Source organism: Pleurodeles waltl, chromosome 12, assembly GCF_031143425.1.
Source record: "Pleurodeles waltl isolate 20211129_DDA chromosome 12, aPleWal1.hap1.20221129, whole genome shotgun sequence".
Lineage (NCBI taxonomy): Eukaryota > Metazoa > Chordata > Amphibia > Caudata > Salamandridae > Pleurodeles > Pleurodeles waltl.
The window spans coordinates 689,929,051-689,948,555 of record NC_090451.1 but is presented as its reverse complement, the minus strand read 5'-3'; the positions used below and the strand labels follow the sequence as shown (position 1 = coordinate 689,948,555).

At 46.8% G+C, this 19,505-nt stretch overlaps 1 protein-coding gene across 2 annotated transcripts in view; it reads right to left on the bottom strand.

The window, feature by feature from the left end:
• Positions 1 to 19,505, bottom strand: part of CTDNEP1 (CTD nuclear envelope phosphatase 1) — a 102,255-nt gene that overhangs the window by 43,734 nt on the left and 39,016 nt on the right. For both annotated transcript variants that reach the window (XM_069215525.1, XM_069215526.1), the window contains exon 3: positions 8,193 to 8,311. In XM_069215525.1, the coding sequence (XP_069071626.1) occupies positions 8,193 to 8,311 (119 nt within the window). The remainder of the gene's footprint in view (positions 1 to 8,192; positions 8,312 to 19,505) is intronic.

Here is a 19,505-nt window from a genome sequence, read left to right as displayed (position 1 = left end):
GTGTGTTGAGAAGCAGGCTTTCTGAATTTGTGCCCAAGCGTTCTTTAAATATCACAGCCGAAATGTCGGACTCTCACACATAAACAGCGATATAATATGGTACTTAATGGGCTAGAACTGCTTATTAGATGCACTTGAACTGCTGCTGAACTCTTGTGGGAAATTATTTTTCTATGCACACCTCCTGATGCTCTGAAACGTTTCGAAATATCTTCCCTGGCCTATACATTTGGCACAATGGAGTTGAAGTCATTCTCCCGCATCAATTATCCATCCCATCTCAACCGCTTTACTGTCCACCTGCCTCTGTAAGACGTAGCCAGGTGTCTACTCCCACTTTGACTACCCAATGAATACTTACATACAGATGGGAAATATTCTTAAACCCACCAGCCCGATCAATCCAGTAAGTTACAAAACTCCAACATGACACAGTGAAAGTATATCCTGAGATGTCCAACGATAGATCATCATCAGTAATGGCTCCCTTGGGGCTGACACACTCTTCAACACCTCTGACAACCATGCTTTGCTGAACTACTGCCGCAGGAAGATCTCTTATTATCACAGGCCTTGAAAAATCATACAAATGTTACTAGACTTGCAGATCGAGTAACTTGAATTATCTACTCGATTTAACTGTAATGTACTTGACCAGTAAACAGATCCCAAATTGTGTGATACTAGGGAATAGTTTACAGAGTCGCCTTCTTCATTCTCACATTTGATTGCACCTTCAAATATATGAGCTCAGCAGAACAAAAAACCCTCTCTTGTTTGATTAAGTAGACTGAAATTTGCTGCATGTATCACAAGGATATAGCCCACATATAGGGGACACATGACTTGCTTTTAGTTTACTAACAGCATTGCCATTAGGCAGGAGTGTTTCTCAGTTTGTTTAAACACTCACTTTTAATAAATATATTACTAAATCGCCCTAAAATGCTTACAGCATGACACACCACATTTAACGGTGCAACACTAGAGCTAATCCTTACCAAAGCTTGGTTTAACAAATACTCCTCAACTTGTTATGGAACACCTCCTGCCTCTGGGTTTTTCTATCCCAGGTTCAAACAATGAGCAGAAAGCAGGTGTCAGGTTAGCCCTGATTTATGAAAATCTCTTGAAAGTATCTACCTTAAGCCCAAGATCTTCCAGATTCTCGTGGGTTTGGGGTGGATGGAAAGAAAGTCTTAATTTTTGGTCAATCTCTTACGCTTCACAGCATAGCAAACTATCATAGCATTACAAACTATTTGTGGAACAACACTTTGACGAGAGAACTGGGTCTCTCAACCAATGACATTTTGGGCATTTGACCCTGCATTATGAAGATTACATTAACCCTGCAATACGTCAGCTAAAGGCCTTTCTTCAAGACAATGAATTATTGAAGCAATGTTTCAAATCCAGACACTACAAAAATCTATACTTGTAAGTATAATTTGTATAGTGTGAAGTTATCCAAAAGGCAGCAAAGTGATACTCAGTGTAACAGGCAAAGTTAAAGTCAGCATGTAATTGGAGAGGTGGCTGGATTCTCTGCTTATTTGTAAAAGAACAAGTGCCTGGATCCACACATTTGCTCAGAAGCCGGCTAGCGCTATTAAAAGTCAGAGTTCAGAGTGAGAAATCCAACGCATGCCTCTATAATCCATCACCAGTAACTTCTTATATCTTTATCTTACTCTTTCCGGTTCTTTTTCACCTTTGCTTTCCCCCTTTCTAACTGTTTTTCTGTCTTTCTGTTTCTGCTACTCACTCCTAAACCTCGTTTGTTCTCCTCTCTTTTGCTCTGGGTTGATGTTTCTTGAGGAAAAGTAAGTGCTGGGCCCCAAAAATGAGTGATAGCTTCACCCCCCCCCCCAAAATAATATACATCTACAGCTACTTCCCAAATAAACGCAGTAATCGTGTAGTTTCAACAGATAAAAGGGTGTTGTTCCAGATCCTGGGTGCATAGACAAAGCACTGTTGCCTTGTTTTTTTTTCTCTTCTGCACTTCTTTGCCTCTAGTCTGACAGTGTCCTGTCTGTGGGTGTGTCAAGAGCCACCAGAGATGGCCAACTTGTAAGCCAGATATGAAGGGGTGGTGGTCGTGATGAGTTTGTAAAAGATGTAGCTGCTTTTGAAGATCACGTGGCGAGCAAGAGGAGACAGTGGAGTTCCATTAGGCTGGGGAGAGTTGGCCATAAGTTTCCAAACCTGGATGAGACATGCTGTGCATGAAGGATTGCCTTAAAGAGAGATGGGGATCAGACTGGAGTCTGAGATACCATGTGGCAGGTGTAAGGAAATGCCTCCTAGGCATGGTTACCCCCTGACTTTTTGCCTTTGCTGAAGCTAAGTTTTGATTTGAAAGTGTGCTGAGGCCTGCTAACCAGGCCCCAGCACCAGTGTTCTTTCCCTAACCTGTACTTTTGTTTCCACAATTGGCACACCCTGGTATCCAGGTAAGTCCCTTGTAACTGGTACCCCTGGTACCAAGGGCCCTGATGCCAGGGAAGGTCTCTAAGGGCTGCAGCATATCTTATGCCACCCTGGGGACCCCTCACTCAGCACAGACACACTGCTTGCCAGCTTGTGTGTGCTGGTGAGGACAAAACGAGTAAGTCGACATGGCACTCCCCTCAGGGTGCCATGCCAACCTCACACTGCCTATGCAGTATAGATAAGTCACCCCTCTAGCAGGCCTTACAGCCCTAATGCAGGGTGCACTATACCATAGGTGAGGGCACCAGTGCATGAGCACTGTGCCCCTACAGTGTCTAAGCCAAACCTTAGACATTGTAAGTGCAGGGTAGCCATAAGAGTATATGGTCTGGGAGTCTGTCATACACGAACTCCACAGCACCATAATGGCTACACTGAAAACTGGGAAGTTTGGTATCAAACTTCTCAGCACAATAAATGCACACTGATGCCAGTGTGCATTTTATTGTAACATACACCCCAGAGGGCACCTTAGAGGTGCCCCCTGAAACCTTAACCAACTACCCGTGTAGGCTGACTGGTTTAGCAGCCTGCCACACTCGAGACATGATGCTGGCCACATGGGGAGAGTGCCTTTGTCACTCTGTGGCTAGTAACAAAGCCTGCACTGGGTGGAGATGCTTATCACCTCCCCCTTGCAGGAGTTGTAACACCTGGCGGTGAGCCTCAAAGGCTCACCCCCTTTGTTACAGCACCACAGGGCATTCCAGCTAGTGGAGTTGCCCGCCCCCTCCGGCCACGGCCCCACTTTTGGCAGCAAGGCCGGAGGAGATAATGAGAAAAACAAGGAGGAGTCACTGGCCAGTCAGGACAGCCCCTAAGGCAACCTGAGCTGAAGTGACTGACTTTTAGGAATCCTCCATCTTGCAGGTGGAGGATCCCCCCAATAGAGATAGGAATGTGACCCCCTCCCCTTGGGAGGAGGCACAAAGAGGGTGTAGCCACCCTCAGGGCTAGTAGCCATTGGCTACTGCCCTCCCTGACCTAAACACACCCCTAAATTCTGTATTTAGGGGCTCCCCTGAACCTAGGAACTCAGATTCCTGCAACCTAAGAAGAAGAGGACTGATAAGCTGAAAAACCCTGCAGAGAAGACGGAGACACCAACTGCTTTGGCCCCAGCTCTACCGGCCTGTCTCCCCACTTCTAAGGACACTGCTCCAGCTACGCTTTCCCCAGGGACCAGCGACCTCTGAATCCTCAGAGGACTGCCCTGCTCTAGAAGGACCAAGAACTCCAAAGGACAGCGGCTCTGTTCACCCAAGACTGCAACTTTGTTACAAAGGAGCAACTTTAAAAACAACTTGCGTTTCCCGCCGGAAGCGTGAGACTTGCTACTCTGCACCCGACGCCTCCGGCTCGACTTGTGGAGAACAATCACTTCAGGGAGGACTCCCCGGCGACTGCGAGACCGTGAGTAGCCAGAGTTGCCCCCCCCCTGAGCCCTCACAGCGACGCCTGTAGAGGGAATCCCGAATCTCCCCCTGACCGCGACTGCCTGCTCCTCAGATCACGACGCCTGGTAAAGACTCTGCACCCGCAGCCCCCAGGACCTGAAGGATCCGAACTCCAGTGCAGGAGTGACCCCCAGGAGGCCCTCTCCCTTGCCCAGGTGGTGGCTACCCCGAGGAGCCCCCCCCTTGCCTGCATTGCTGAACAGACCCCTTGGTCTCCCATTGATTTCCATTGGAAACCCGACGCGTGTTTGCACACTGCACCCGGCCGCCCCCGTGCTGCTGAGGGTGTACTTCCTGTGCTAACTTGTGTCCCCCCCGGTGCCCTACAAAACCCCCCTGGTCTGCCCTCCGAAGACGCGGGTACTTACCTGCTGGCAGACTGGAACCGGGGCACCACCTTCTCCATTGAAGCCTATGTGTTTTGGGCACCACTTTGAACTCTGCACCTGACCGGCCCTGAGCTGCTGGTGTGGTGACTTTGGGGTTGCTCTGAACCCCCAACAGTGGGCTACCTTGGACCCAAACTTGAACCCCGTAAGTGGTTTACTTACCTGCAAGAACTAACAAACTCTTACTCCCCCTAGGAACTGTGAAAATTGCACTGTGTCTAGTTTTAAAATAGCTATATGTGATTTATATGAAAAGTATATATGCTATTGTGATTATTCAAAGTTCCTAAAGTACCTACCTGCAATAACTTTCATTTGAAGTATTACAAGTAAAATTTGAACCTGTGGTTCTTAAAATAAACTAAGAAAATATATTTTTCTATACAAAAACCTATTGGCCTGGAATTGTCTCGGAGTGTGTGTTCCTCATTTATTGCTTGTGTATGTACAACAAATGCTTAACACTACTCCTTTGATAAGCCTACTGCTCGACCACACTACCACCACAAAATAGAGCATTAGTATTATCTCTTTTTGCCACTATCTTACCTCTAAGGGGAACCCTTGGACTCTGTGCATACTATTCCTTACTTTGAAATAGTGCATACAGAGCCAACTTCCTACAGCAGGGCACTGCCACCATCCAAATGCATGAGAATAAGAACTTCAAACAGCAGTTCTGAAGTCGTTTTCTGGGGGAACTTTTTCAGTTTCTTGATTACAGAGGGCAGTAACCAGGCTGTATTTGTTTTCTTGTCAATGTCTTACATGATGGTGAGACTGCCGCCTTCGGTGAATCTAAGTGACTTCTTGTACAAAGGCTGGGGTTCAAATCCACTCAGGGGCACAAACCTTATTACTTCAAATAACAATCTAGAAGAGGATACATTTCGAATTAACTGATTAACGTATATGCAAATCTCTGTCAGTATTACTGTAAATAATATTTGGGGTTGCAATATCCATAATTATCTAAATGGTTTAGTCTATAAAACAACCTACTTTCTTACCTCAACAGTGATAAAGACAAATGCCAACAACTCGGTAGCAAAACACTATTTCTAATATTAATATTACAAAATGTTATTGTCTAACTGACTCAAGAAGAAGCAGACAAAAAGGTCAAGCAGATTGTTTTCGTCAGAACTGAATGGTGAAAGAAAAGTCATTACAGTCCACTGAGATGTTATGAAGGCAAAAACCTTCCACATAACTCTACAGCTCACTGTACTAAGAAAACCTATATGAAAAACGTCTACTTGGCTAAGGTACTCCAGTGTCCACTGTATCTTGGACAAAAGAAAATTCTAAACTAGTCAAATTTGCGTTTGCATTTTAGTTACATTGCCAGACACCTGGCCTGGTCACTCTCAAACTGATGACCAATGAGCATCTCTGTCTACGTGTGGGATTCCAGAACATTTTACACGAGAATACTTCTAAGCATATGGACAAGCACATTTTATTTTAAGTTGACCAACTTTGAAAATAATAATTTAAAGGCAGGATATTTTGAAACCTTAGTGTGTTTTTAAAAAAAAGGCAAAGCGGAAAGAAAGGGATCTTTGGTCGATTTAAAGTGCAACAACTGCACGCTTTCTAAGCCAACCAGGCTGACCATCCAGTTCAGAGGACAGTGCCTGGTCGGTTGGTAGGCAGTTATTTTATCATTATGTGGATGTAAAGATTTCTCTAAAAACAGGGTACTCTGCAATTCAAAATCTCTTTTTTCCCCCCAATGAGATTCAGCCTGCCTTCGAATAAAAACAAGCAATTAAGGAAACACTAAGAGGCTCCCCTTTCAAGAAGACCTAATCAGCTTTAATAAACTTAAAACGGCCCAGCTCGTACACACACACACACAGTGCCAACTGACTGATTCAATGTAGCATAATACCCATCAAAGGTTCACCAGTGTTCAATTGCATCCACTGTCCTCAGAGAACACACATCCCATATCTGATATTAAAGAGGGAAGGGCTAGAATGTCTTGAATTGGACATTGCTGTTGCTGGCTGAGCAGAGCCAAAGCCGATTCTATACATTTTATGATTTGTGTATCTGTCCCGAACTACTCTGCAAAAGAGAAAGACTTCTGACAACTATGCTTCCCAAATTCACGAAGCAAACTATAGGCCCACTGCGCTTGATCATCCTCAATTTTTTTTGTTTGATACAAGGCTCGTAGTAAAGGAATGTTTGAACGGATTACTGTCTTACCTATTTTATTTTGCTTTTATTGCAATTATTGCTTTTATTGCTATTATTTTAACTAATCTACAATAAACCTGTAAATGTAACAGTAACGACTCCATTCTTTACTGCTGAATATTCATTATGCCTTTGTCCATAAATGGAAGAGCACTCTGGAAAAGCATCTGTGAAGGAGCTGCATGTTCATTGAATCCCATGTCTTACCTCCACCTTTAAACACAGAATGCCTTTGTTGCAACATAATTGCCAAGACAGGATCACAGTCCGCTGAAACGGGAGCTGCTGTGTTCACCTCAGAACTTTCTGGTACCAACTTTAGCCATTATTCCACTTAAAAACCAAAAGGTTCAAGAAAGTTCATGCATGAGCAGCATTCTCATCATTCCTGATCAACGTAGAGAAGCATGACAATGAAAAGATTGACACTGAAGGAGCATAGACCCCTTGATAGAGAGCTGCATAAGGTTTGATGCCAAGATGTCTGCCATCAAAGCGAACCAAACTGGCAAGGTATGCACCATGAACGATATGTTGTCAAGGACATTCCCACTGAGTAAGGCTTCACATTTTACTCAAAGGGGAATTGAGAAGCTTCTACATGAGCATTTTGAGCTATGTAAGGAAAAACATATGAATTTAGATAGGTGTATGTTCCTCTCGTGTACTGCATTCCCAGCATCTCACAATTATTCAGTTTTTATGCAATTACTGCACCCTCAATCAGACTAAGGTACATCAAGGAGTAACTTCTTTAAAAAAAGATAAGAGTAGGTTTTAAAACTACCCAACTTTTTTTGCCTAATCACTGATTTTAGTGTAAATGTTCCTGATCTGGACAGGTTCATCTCTCACTACATCTAGGGAAGGATTTGAACGTGATGACCCATGTCAATGGAATAAAAATAAAAATGCATATAACTGAAGAAAGGACGGTAATTTGTCAGCTTTGCAGCAATTACTTTTTTAAATAACACATAAAACATGCTGATATATACTAAAAAGAAATGTAAAGCTTAGCTGGAAAAATTACAATAGCAGAGCCACAGAAGGGACATGCACTCACCACAAGGGGGAGTGGGGGCACTACAAGAATGCCGAGTGGTTGTGGCAGTTCATGTGAGGTGGGAAGGTAAACATCTCTTCTTGAAGAGAATGTTTTTTACTCTGAAAGGCAAATGAAAGCCTGAATGTGGCAATCAGGCATGCAGTAAGATTGTATCAGACGTCCTCTGTGATCTGCTAACAAATGAGAACCAAGTGTGTGCGCAGTGAGGGGTATGATTTAGTGTCAAGCACTGGTAATTTTCCATTACTGAGTTTCTTGCGAAGGGAGGGTAAGAATAACATTATGACGCTGGTTTCCGTCGACATTTTCTAGAGATATAAGCTACTAATAATCAGGCTCAGCTTAACACAGCATGGCACCTTAAGTCCAACAGGGGAGCAGACATCACCCAATCATCCAACTTCAGGAACTGAGCTTGATACCTTCCATCCATACTGCAGCCATCTATCGTTTCACTAATGGTGTAACACTACATCCCAGGTGATGTTTTTAGAAAGAGAGGAGCACTTGTGTCCTGAGCAATGCCCCTTCTACACTCAGACCCCTTTTCTCACCGTCATGTCTAACCTTTAGAATAAAATCAGGCGGCGTTCCAGGCCGCACTGTCGGTCGTAAGACACCATCATGATGGGAGTGTATCAACGTCTCATCTAAATCGAGTACGAGGATTTTTCTCTTCACATGACCTGCAGCAGAGAAAAGGGAAAACAGTTTAGGGAAACCAAAAGAAGATTCCTGCAAGAGATGAACCAACACAAAAACAGGAACCCACATGAATTATTAATTTTGCAGCACTCCAAAAAGAGGAACATTCTAACATGGACAGTGGCCTATGGGCACCAAAACTGAGGATCTGCACAGAGGAATGTTCTTATATAGAAGGTGTCTATAAGTTATCAAAGCCACAAAAATGTATGCCAGAAACAGGGCAGGAGCTTTCTATACCCAAAGAAGATCTTTAAATGCAAAGGAGAGCCCTGCTGGAACCAGAGAAGCAGTAACTTATTGGAAGCCAAGACCTCCATCAAGCATATCTTTATTAAATGCATACATAATGAAAATCTATGTAATTGAAACTGGAAAAACCTCAATTTCCAAATAACAAATGCCTGTCTCGCTTTATTTTTCAGGCTAGCAAATGAACAATAATCGAAAAAAAGACTAATAACAGAACTGTTTTGTTTTATTTTTTTCTAGCCCCTGCTTTATAAAAGGTAATAAGAATGTACTATAACAGGAAGACTGTCACTCTGCAGTGTTGACCCTTACAATATTCAACTCAAGGCCGTTAGGCTGCCCACGAATTTCAGAATGCCTCGCAATGACAGTTTCTATTTCAGCTAAAATTGGGTAAGCATCTGGATTGTTTTCTGTATCCAGAGTCATGGTTTCCTCAGAGGAAGTGGGCTGATCACTTGTGCATTTAATTAAGATATCATAATGAAGGACTACCATATTTTTCACTGTGATAAAACTCACATTTACAAGTCCCATTTTGAGAGCCACAGTAAAGTGCCCAATTACCAAAAATAGGAATCAGGTGATCTAACAAAAATACACCAGCAACTTACTCAACCTAGGAAAGAAACTCAATTCTAAAACACTTACAATTCCTAAATCAGTCGGTACACATATTCTATTGTGTTTTAGTTATAAGAAAAACAAGAAAGAAAGGGGGATTAGGCAAACAAAATACATTTTGGTGTAGTCTGCTTTTTTATAACTTTATTAAACTAGACCGGAACAAAGAGAAACTAAGAAGGAAACAGAAGAGGTCAAATGAGGGAAAGGGGGAGATACCAAGAAGGGGGCTGAGGGGGTGCCCGAAGCATGTAGTGAAATGTGAGAGGCAAATACGAGGGAGGTTCTGTGGAAATATTATAATAGGGAGGGAGGAGTACTAGGAAGTGGAAAGAAGTGATGGGACACAGGAGATCATTAACAGTAGAAAGAGCAAACATGGAATGAGTGATAGAAGTGAGCCCCCCACCTCATTTGACACCCTCCACAGCAAAAAGGGATAATGGGAATGAAGAACAAAGAAGTGATTTAAATAACTGACATAATAAAAATACACTAAAAAAAGAAGACTAAATTAAGGAAATATTTTTCCACAAGAATGACATTCACCATGTTCAAACAGTTTACATTATAATGTCATTCTACTGGACAAATTCGAGGATTTGAGATAAATTTAACCTGAACAGATTTCCTCAAGTCTGTTTTTGTTGCAAACACACGCAACAGACGACCTACAACAGCAAGTACTTGTTAAGGACTCCACCACAGGATCTTCCTTACTATTTATAGTTAACCAATCCCATACTATAAAGAATAATAAAAAAGAAAATGAAATTTAAACATACAGGTATGTTGTGCAAAAAGATTTTCAATGAGCCAGACGAACGAGTTACTTACCTTCGGTAACGACTTTTCTGGTGGATACATTAGCTACCTGTGGATTCCTCACCTAATGAATACTCCCATGGCGCCAGCATTCGACGGAAATCTTCTTCCTAGTCTCTGCACGTCGACGAGGACGTCACTCTAGCCCACGCGACGCCGTCTGACGTCATACAGGCAATAAGAGGTCCTCGACGACGTGCCGACGTCAGTACCAACATTTTTTACGTGCATGAGAACAACAACCCAATGCAATGAAAGAGCAAGGCAACATCCCATAACCTTGTAAAATACACGATATTGCAATGAATAGCTGTAAATTTAATATAACGAACAAATATATGCAAATCATGTATGTACACAAAGATATATATATACATATATATATATATATATATATATATATATATAGATAAATATACACAAGTATCCATATATACAACATCTATTGCAACCTTGAAGACCAAGAGGAGCGCACTCAAGGATTACTTGGTAAGATCAGAAAGGCAACGGGGAGGCGGGTGGGACTGTGAGGAATCCACAGGTAGCTAATGTATCCACCAGAAAAGTCGTTACCGAAGGTAAGTAACTCGTTCTTCTGATGGATACAACTACCTGTGGATTCCTCACCTAATGAATAGAGTCCCAAAGCAGTACCACGCCCGGTGGCGGGTGCCTAAATGGTCAAACCAAGAAATCCTGCAGCACTGACCGTGCAAAATGGCCGTCCCTTCTGAACTCAGAGTCCAAACAGTAATGTTTCGCAAAAGTGTGAAGGGACGACCAAGTTGCGGCCTTGCAGATGTCAACCACAGGAACACTTCTGGCCAAGGCCGAAGTGGCCGACTTAGCTCTGGTGGAATGAGCTCTAATGCCCTCAGGAGGGTCCTTCTTTGCCAAAGAGTAACAGATTTTAATGCAAAGAACCACCCACCTGGAGAGTGTTCTCTTGTGGACTGCCTTTCCTCTCCTCTTGCCCACGTACCCGATGAACAGCTGATCCTCCAGCCTGAAATCCTTTGTTCTATCAATAAAGAAGCTCAACGCCCTCTTTGGGTCCAGACGGTGCAGTCTTTCTTCCTCTTTAGAAGGATGAGGCGGAGGATAGAACGTGGACAAAGTAATTGTCTGAGCCAAATGGAAGGGTGAAACAACCTTCGGGAGGAAAGCAGCCTTGGTCCTCAACACCACCTTATCCCCATAAAAAGTTGTATAAGGGGGCTTTACCGATAAGGCCTGCAACTCACTCACTCTCCTTGCAGATGTTATAGCTACCAGAAAAACTGTTTTTATAACCAAATACCTTAAGGGGCAAGCATGCATAGGCTCGAAAGGGGACCCCATAAGGAAAGTCAGGACCAAGGACAAATCCCATTGCGGCATAACAAATGGTTTTGGAGGATATTTATTTAGAAGACCTTTCAAGAATCTGATGACAATAGGGGATTTAAATAACGATGGTTGGTCTGGAAGACAAATGAAGGCTGACAAGGCCGACAAATAACCCTTAATGGTAGCCACTGCACAACCTTTCTGCGCTAGAGACAGAGCAAAAGACAAAACGTCCGATAGATGAGCATGTAAGGGATCAATCTGCCTCTCTCCACACCACGCAACAAATTTAGACCACCTATAAGCGTAGATAGATTTAGTGGAGTGTCGCCTGGCCGCTAATATAACATCCACTACATCAGGCGGGAGAGAGAAGGAACTCAGGTTGCCCCGTTCAATCTCCAGGCATGTAGGTGCAGACTCTGGAGGTTGGGGTGTAAAACCTGCCCCTGCGACTGCGAGAGGAGGTCTGCCCTGAAAGGGAGACGGAGCGGAGGGCACATTGAGAGTTGGAGAAGGTCGGAATACCACACCCTCCTTGGCCAATCCGGAGCTATTAAGATGACTAGCGCCCGGTCTTGGCGAATCTTCCTCAATACTCGAGGAATCAAGGGTATGGGAGGAAACGCGTAAAGCAACTGGCCGCACCAGGTTATTTGAAACGCGTCCCCCAACACTCCCTGCATCGGATACTGGAGGCTGCAGAATAACGGACAATGCGCGTTCTCCAGAGTGGCAAACAGATCTACCCGAGGAAACCCCCACCTTTGGAAGATCAAACGGGCTTGATCTGGATGGAGACGCCACTCGTGGTCTGCCGAGAATTGGCGACTGAGACCGTCCGCACGTACATTCAAGACCCTGGCCAGATGATTTGCTACCAAGCAAATCTGATGGTCCTTTGCCCAGGACCATAGTCGAAGAGCTTCTCTGCAGAGAAGGTACGACCCTACTCCTCCCTGTTTGTTTATGTACCACATCGTGGTAGTATTTTCCGTCAGGACCTGTACCGACTGACCACGAAGGGAAGGGAGGAAGGCCTTGAGAGCCAGACGTACAGCCCGTAACTCCAACAGATTGATATGAAACATCTGCTCCTCTGGAGACCAAAGGCCTTTGATCTCCAGATCCCCCAGATGAGCTCCCCACCCTACAGTGGAAGCATCCGTTATGACCCTGGCCACTGGTGGCGACTGCGCGAACGGCTTTCCTTGTGAAAGATTGTTGCTCGCAATCCACCACTTCAAGTCCACAGCAGCATCTCTGGAGATCTTGACAGCACCTTCTAGATCTCCTTTGTGTTGAGACCACTGCCTTCGGAGGCACCACTGAAGAGCCCTCATGTGCCAGCGAGCATGCGTGACCAACAGAATGCAGGAGGCAAACAGACCGAGCAGACGAAGGACCTTGAGGACTGGAACTACCGCTCCATTTCGAAACATTGGAACCAATTCCTGAATATCTTGAATCCGCTGAGGCGGAGGAAAGGCTCGACTCAATGTTGTATCCAGTACTGCCCCTATGAACAGGAGGCACTGAGAGGGCTCCAGGTGAGATTTGGGCTCGTTCACCGAAAAACCCAGGTCGAACAACAACTGAGTCGTTGACTGCAGATGATGCGACACAAGCTCCGGCGACTTGGCTTTGATCAACCAGTCGTCCAAGTAAGGGAATACTGCTATCCCCTTCCTTCTGAGCTCTGCCGCAACCACCGACATCACCTTCGTGAAGACTCGAGATGCTGAAGTAAGACAAAACGGAAGGACCGCAAACTGATAGTGCTGCGATCCCACCATAAACCGGAGATACTTCCTGTGTGACTTGAGTATCGGGATATGAAAGTAAGCATCCTGCAAGTCGACAGACACCATCCAATCTTCCTTGTTCAACGCCAAAAGCACCTGAGCTAGGGTCAGCATCTTGAACTTTTCCTGTTTGAGGAACCAATTCAAGATCCTCAGGTCCAGGATTTGTCTCAACCGACCATCCTTCTTGGGAATCAGGAAATACCTTGAGTAACAACCTCGACCCCTTTCCTGCTCTGGGACCAACTCTACCGCGCCCTTTGAAAGGAGGACTTGTACCTCCTGTTCTAGCAACAGGAGGTGTTCTTCTGAACAATAAGATGGGAGGGGCGGGAACTCCCGAAAGGGAAGGGTGTAGCCTTTTCTCACAATACTGAGAACCCAAGTGTCCGTTGTAATAGTGTAAGGAAATGCCTCCTTGGCATGGTTGCCCCCTGACTTTTTGCCTTTGCTGATGCTATGTTTACAATTGAAAGTGTGCTGAGGCCTGCTAACCAGGCCCCAGCACCAGTGTTCTTTCCCTAACCTGTACTTTTGTATCCACAATTGGCAGACCCTGGCATCCAGATAAGTCCCTTGTAACTGGTACTTCTAGTACCAAGGGCCCTGATGCCAAGGAAGGTCTCTAAGGGCTGCAGCATGTCTTATGCCACCCTGGAGACCTCTCACTCAGCACAGACACTCTGCTTGCCAGCTTGCATGTGCTAGTGAGGACAAAACGAGTAAGTCGACATGGCACTCCCCTCAGGGTGCCATGCCAGCCTCTCACTGCCTATGCAGTATAGGTAAGACACCCCTCTAGCAGGCCTTACAGCCCTAAGGCAGGGTGCACTATACCATAGGTGAGGGTACCAGTGCATGAGCATGGTACCCCTACAGTGTCTAAACAAAACCTTAGACATTGTAAGTGCAGGGTAGCCATAAGAGTATATGGTCTGGGAGTCCGTCAAACACGAACTCCACAGCACCATAATGGCTACACTGAAAACTGGGAAGTTTGGTATCAAACTTTTCAGCACAATAAATGCACACTGATGCCAGTGTACATTTTATTGTAAAATACACCCCAGCGGGCACCTTAGAGGTGCCCCCTGAAACTTATCCGACTATCTGTGTAGGCTGACTAGTTTTAGCAGCCTGCCACAAACCGAGACATGTTGCTGGCCCCATGGGGAGAGTGCCTTTGTCACTCTGAGGCCAGTAACAAAGCCTGCACTGGGTGGAGATGCTAACACCTCCCCCAGGCAGGAATTGTCACACCTGGCGGTGAGCCTCAAAGGCTCACCTCCTTTGTGCCAACCCAGCAGGACACTCCAGCTAGTGGAGTTGCCCGCCCCCTCCGGCCAGGCCCCACTTTTGGCGGCAAGGCCGGAGAAAATAATGAGAAAAACAAGGAGTCGTCACTGGCCAGTCAGGACAGCCCCTAAGGTGTCCTGAGCTGAAGTGACTCTAACTTTTAGAAATCCTCCATCTTGCAGATGGAGGATTCCCCCAATAGGGTTAGGATTGTGACCCCCTCCCCTTGGGAGGAGGCACAAAGAGGGTGTACCCACCCTCAGGGCTAGTAGCCATTGGCTACTAACCCCCCAGACCTAAAACACGCCCTTAAATTTAGTATTTAAGGGCTACCCTGAACCCTAGAAAATTATATTCCTGCAACTACAAGAAGAAGGACTGCCCAGCTGAAAACCCCTGCAGCGGAAGACCAGAAGACGACAACTGCCTTGGCTCCAGAAACTCACCGGCCTGTCTCCTGCCTTCCAAAGATCCTGCTCCAGCGACGCCTTCCAAAGGGACCAGCGACCTCGACATCCTCTGAGGACTGCCCCTGCTTCGAAAAGACAAGAAACTCCCGAGGACAGCGGACCTGCTCCAAGAAAAGCTGCAACTTTGTTTCCAGCAGCTTTAAAGAACCCTGCAAGCTCCCCGCAAGAAGCGTGAGACTTGCAACACTGCACCCGGCGACCCCGACTCGGCTGGTGGAGATCCGACACCTCAGGAGGGACCCCAGGACTACTCTGATACTGTGAGTACCAAAACCTGTCCCCCCTGAGCCCCCACAGCGCCGCCTGCAGAGGGAATCCCGAGGCTTCCCCTGACCGCGACTCTTTGAACCTAAAGTCCCGACGCCTGGGAGAGACCCTGCACCCGCAGCCCCCAGGACCTGAAGGACCGGACTTTCACTGGAGAAGTGACCCCCAGGAGTCCCTCTCCCTTGTCCAAGTGGAGGTTTCCCCGAGGAATCCCCCCCTTGCCTGCCTGCAGCGCTGAAGAGATCCCGAGATCTCTCATAGACTAACATTGCGAACCCGACGCTTGTTTCTACACTGCACCCGGCCGCCCCCGCGCCGCTGAGAGTGAAATTTCTGTGTGGGCTTGTGTCCCCCCCGGTGCCCTACAAAACCCCCCTGGTCTACCCTCCGAAGACGCGGGTACTTACCTGCAAGCAGACCGGAACCGGGGCACCCCCTTCTCTCCATTCTAGCCTATGCGTTTTGGGCACCACTTTGAACTCTGCACCTGACCGGCCCTGAGCTGCTGGTGTGGTGACTTTGGGGTTGCTCTGAACCCCCAACGGTGGGCTACCTTGGACCAAGAACTAAGCCCTGTAAGTGTCTTACTTACCTGGTTAACCTAACAAATACTTACCTCCCCTAGGAACTGTGAAAATTGCACTAAGTGTCCACTTTTAAAACAGCTATTTGTGAATAACTTGAAAAGTATACATGCAATTTTGATGATTTGAAGTTCCTAAAGTACTTACCTGCAATACCTTTCGAATGAGATATTACATGTAGAATTTGAACCTGTGGTTCTTAAAATAAACTAAGAAAAGATATTTTTCTATACAAAAACCTATTGGCTGGATTTGTCTCTGAGTGTGTGTACCTCATTTATTGTCTATGTGTATGTACAACAAATGCTTAACACTACTCCTTGGATAAGCCTACTGCTCGACCACACTACCACAAAATAGAGCATTAGTATTATCTATTTTTACCACTATTTTACCTCTAAGGGGAACCCTTGGACTCTGTGCATGCTATTCCTTACTTTGAAATAGCACATACAGAGCCAACTTCCTACAAATAGTCTTCCACTTGCGGAGAAAATGCTGTAATCTTCCCCCTATAGGAGAGGAGTGAGTGGGAAATGGTGGAAGCCTAAGGCTGCTTTCCCTGCTGCACCCCTCCAGAGGACGAGGAAGAGGCAGAGTGCTGCTGAGAGGCTCCTCTGGTGCGGGCCCTCCCTCTCCCTCTAAAAGATCTATAGGGATGGGAAGAGGCAGGTTGCTGGAATCTCCCCCGAAAGGAAGAGGAGGAAGAGCCACGCCCAAATCCCCGAAACCTCCTGAAAATCCTGGAAGAGGCAGAGGAAGAAGGAGCTTGGAGTCCTAATGATTTGGCTGTGGCCCTGCTCTCCTTAAAACGTTCCAAGGCCGAATCTGCCTTGGCGCCAAACAGCTTGTCCCCATCAAAAGGGAGATCCAATAGGGTTGACTGCACATCCGCAGAAAACCCCGAATTACGGAGCCAGGCCTGTCTCCTTGCCACCACAGTCGTGCCCATTGCTCTGGCCACCGAGTCGGTGGTGTCCAGCCCAGACTGAATAATCTGGGTCGCAGCAGCCTGGGCATCTGAAACAACATCCAAAAGACCCTGTGGAAGCTCCGTAAATGATGAGGAAATGTCATCCATAAGAGCATGAATATATCTCCCCAGGATACAAGTTGCGTTGGTGGCCTTCAACGCCAGACTGCAGGACGAAAAGATTTTCTTGGACTGCGCATCCAGTTTCTTCGAGTCCCTGTCCCCAGGCACCGTCGGGAAAGAACCAGGCGCTGATTTGGATGAACAGGAGGCCTGCACCACCAAGCTCTCCGGTGTAGGGTGTCTAGAAAGAAAGCCAGGGTCAGTTGGTGCAGCTCGATACCTCCTGGCTACGGCTCTATGAACCGCTGGGGAAGATACTGGTCTCTTCCACACCTCTAGCACCGGATCCAGCAAAGCGTCATTAAACGGCAATAGAGGCTCTGCCGCAGCTGAGGCCGGATGAAGCACCTCTGTCAGAAGGTTCTGTTTTGTCTCTGCCACCGGCAAAGGCAGGTCCAGAAAACTAGCTGCCTTCCGTACCACTGCGTGAAAGGAAGCAGCCTCCTCCGTGTATTCCCCTGGAGACGAAAGATCCCACTCAGGGGAAGTGTCCAGCCCACTGGCTGTATCTAGACCATGCAGTCCATCACCCGTGTCCTCTAGTTCCCCTTCTTCCAGGACTCGTTGGTACTCCTGCTCCTCTAATAAACGGAGAGCACGTCTCCTCGAATGAAGCCTCTGCTCGATACGCGGAGTCGACAATGCCTCCGCCGAAGATCGGCGCCGATCTTCAGAAGCCACCGACGCCGCGTCTGGCGCCACAGGTAACTTCGGCGCCGATGAAAGAGCACTCGGAGCGGATGGACCCACCGGAGTCACAGGACGAAATCCCGACGACGGAATGGAAATCTCTGGGACCAATCCCTCCGAAGTCACCGGAGTGGCCACCGGCGCCGACACCGGCGCCGAGCCCACGTTCCCAAAAGGGAGAAAGGGCATAAAGGGTGCCGGCCGTAGAGGCGCAGGATCACCCAATGAAAAGGCCAAAGGGCCAGCCGGAGCACCCCCTGGAGCCATCTGTTGGAAGATGGTATACACCGCATTAAGGAATGCGGTACTATCGGCTCCTGGGGTGGGAAAAGCCGGATACTGGGGTGCCTGTATCGAAGGCGACCCCGACGCCGGCCTTGACGTCTGCGACGCCGGAGACAACACCAGAGGCTGCACCACTTCAATCACCGACGCCTGTCCAGGTGAAGTCGGTGACGCCGGAGAGGGCAAAGGCGTCGATGGATGCGGCGTGACCGTGGGACTGACCTCCCAAGTCCTCCGGCGCCGATCCGAAGATCTGGAACGAGTCTCCTTGCTTGAATGGCGCCGTGATTCTCTACGGCGCCGGGAGTCTCGATGACGCCGATGCCTTGGCGAAGAAGACTTCTTATGATGTTTTTCTTTCTTCGACTTTGCCATAAACAACTTCGCCTCACGTTCCTTGAGGGCCTTTGGATTCATGTGCTGGCATGAATCGCAAGTCGAGACGTCGTGGTCGGAGCTTAAACACCAAAGGCAGTCGGAGTGAGGATCCGTAACTGACATCTTGCCCTCACACTCACGACAAGGCTTAAAACCCGACTTTCTCTGCGACATTATTACTGCAGCGAAGGACTACTCAGCAAAAAATACACTGTAACCACGAAAGTAACAGTTGCTCCCTCGAAGATAACCGTTTCGAATGCACGGAAAAAAGGGAACTGACGTCGGCACGTCGTCGAGGACCTTTTATTGCCTGTATGACGTCAGACGGCGTCGCGTGGGCTAGAGTGAAGATTTCCGTCGAATGCTGGCGCCATGGGAGTATTCATTAGGTGAGGAATCCACAGGTAGTTGTATCCATCAGAAGAACGAGTTACTTACCTTCGGTAACGACTTTTCTGGTGGATACATTAGCTACCTGTGGATTCCTCACCTAATGAATACTCCCATGGCGCCAGCATTCGACAGAAATCTTCTTCCTAGTCTCTGCACGTCGACAAGGACGTCACTCTAGCCCACGCGACGCCATCTGACGTCATACAGGCAATAAGAGGTCCTCGCCGACGTCAGTACCAACATTTTTTACGTGCATGAGAACAACAACCCAATGCAATGAAAGAGCAAGGCAATATCCCATAACACTGTAAAATACACAACATTGCAATAAAATGGCTGTAGATTTAATATAACTTTTTTTTTTTTTTAAACCAACAAATATATGCAAATCATGTATATACACAAAGATATATACAAATATATATACATATAATTATATACAAGTATCCATATATACAACATCTATTGCAACCTTGAAAACCAAGAGGAGCGCACTCAAGGATTACTTGGTAAGACCAGAAAGGCAACGGGGAGGCGGGTGGGACCGTGAGGAATCCACAGGTAGCTAATGTATCCACCAGAAAAGTTGTTACCGAAGGTAAGTAACTCGTTCTTCTGATGGATACAACTACCTGTGGATTCCTCACCTAATGAATAGAGTCCCAAAGCAGTACCACTCCCGGTGGTGGCTGCCGAAATGGTCAAACCAAGAAATCCTGCAGCACTGACCGTGCAAAATGGCCGTCCCTTCTGACCTCAGAGTCCAAACAGTAATGCTTTGCAAAAGTGTGAAGGGACGACCAAGTTGCGGCCTTGCAGATGTCGACCACAGGAACACCTCTGGCCAAGGCCGAAGTGGCCGACTTAGCTCTGGTGGA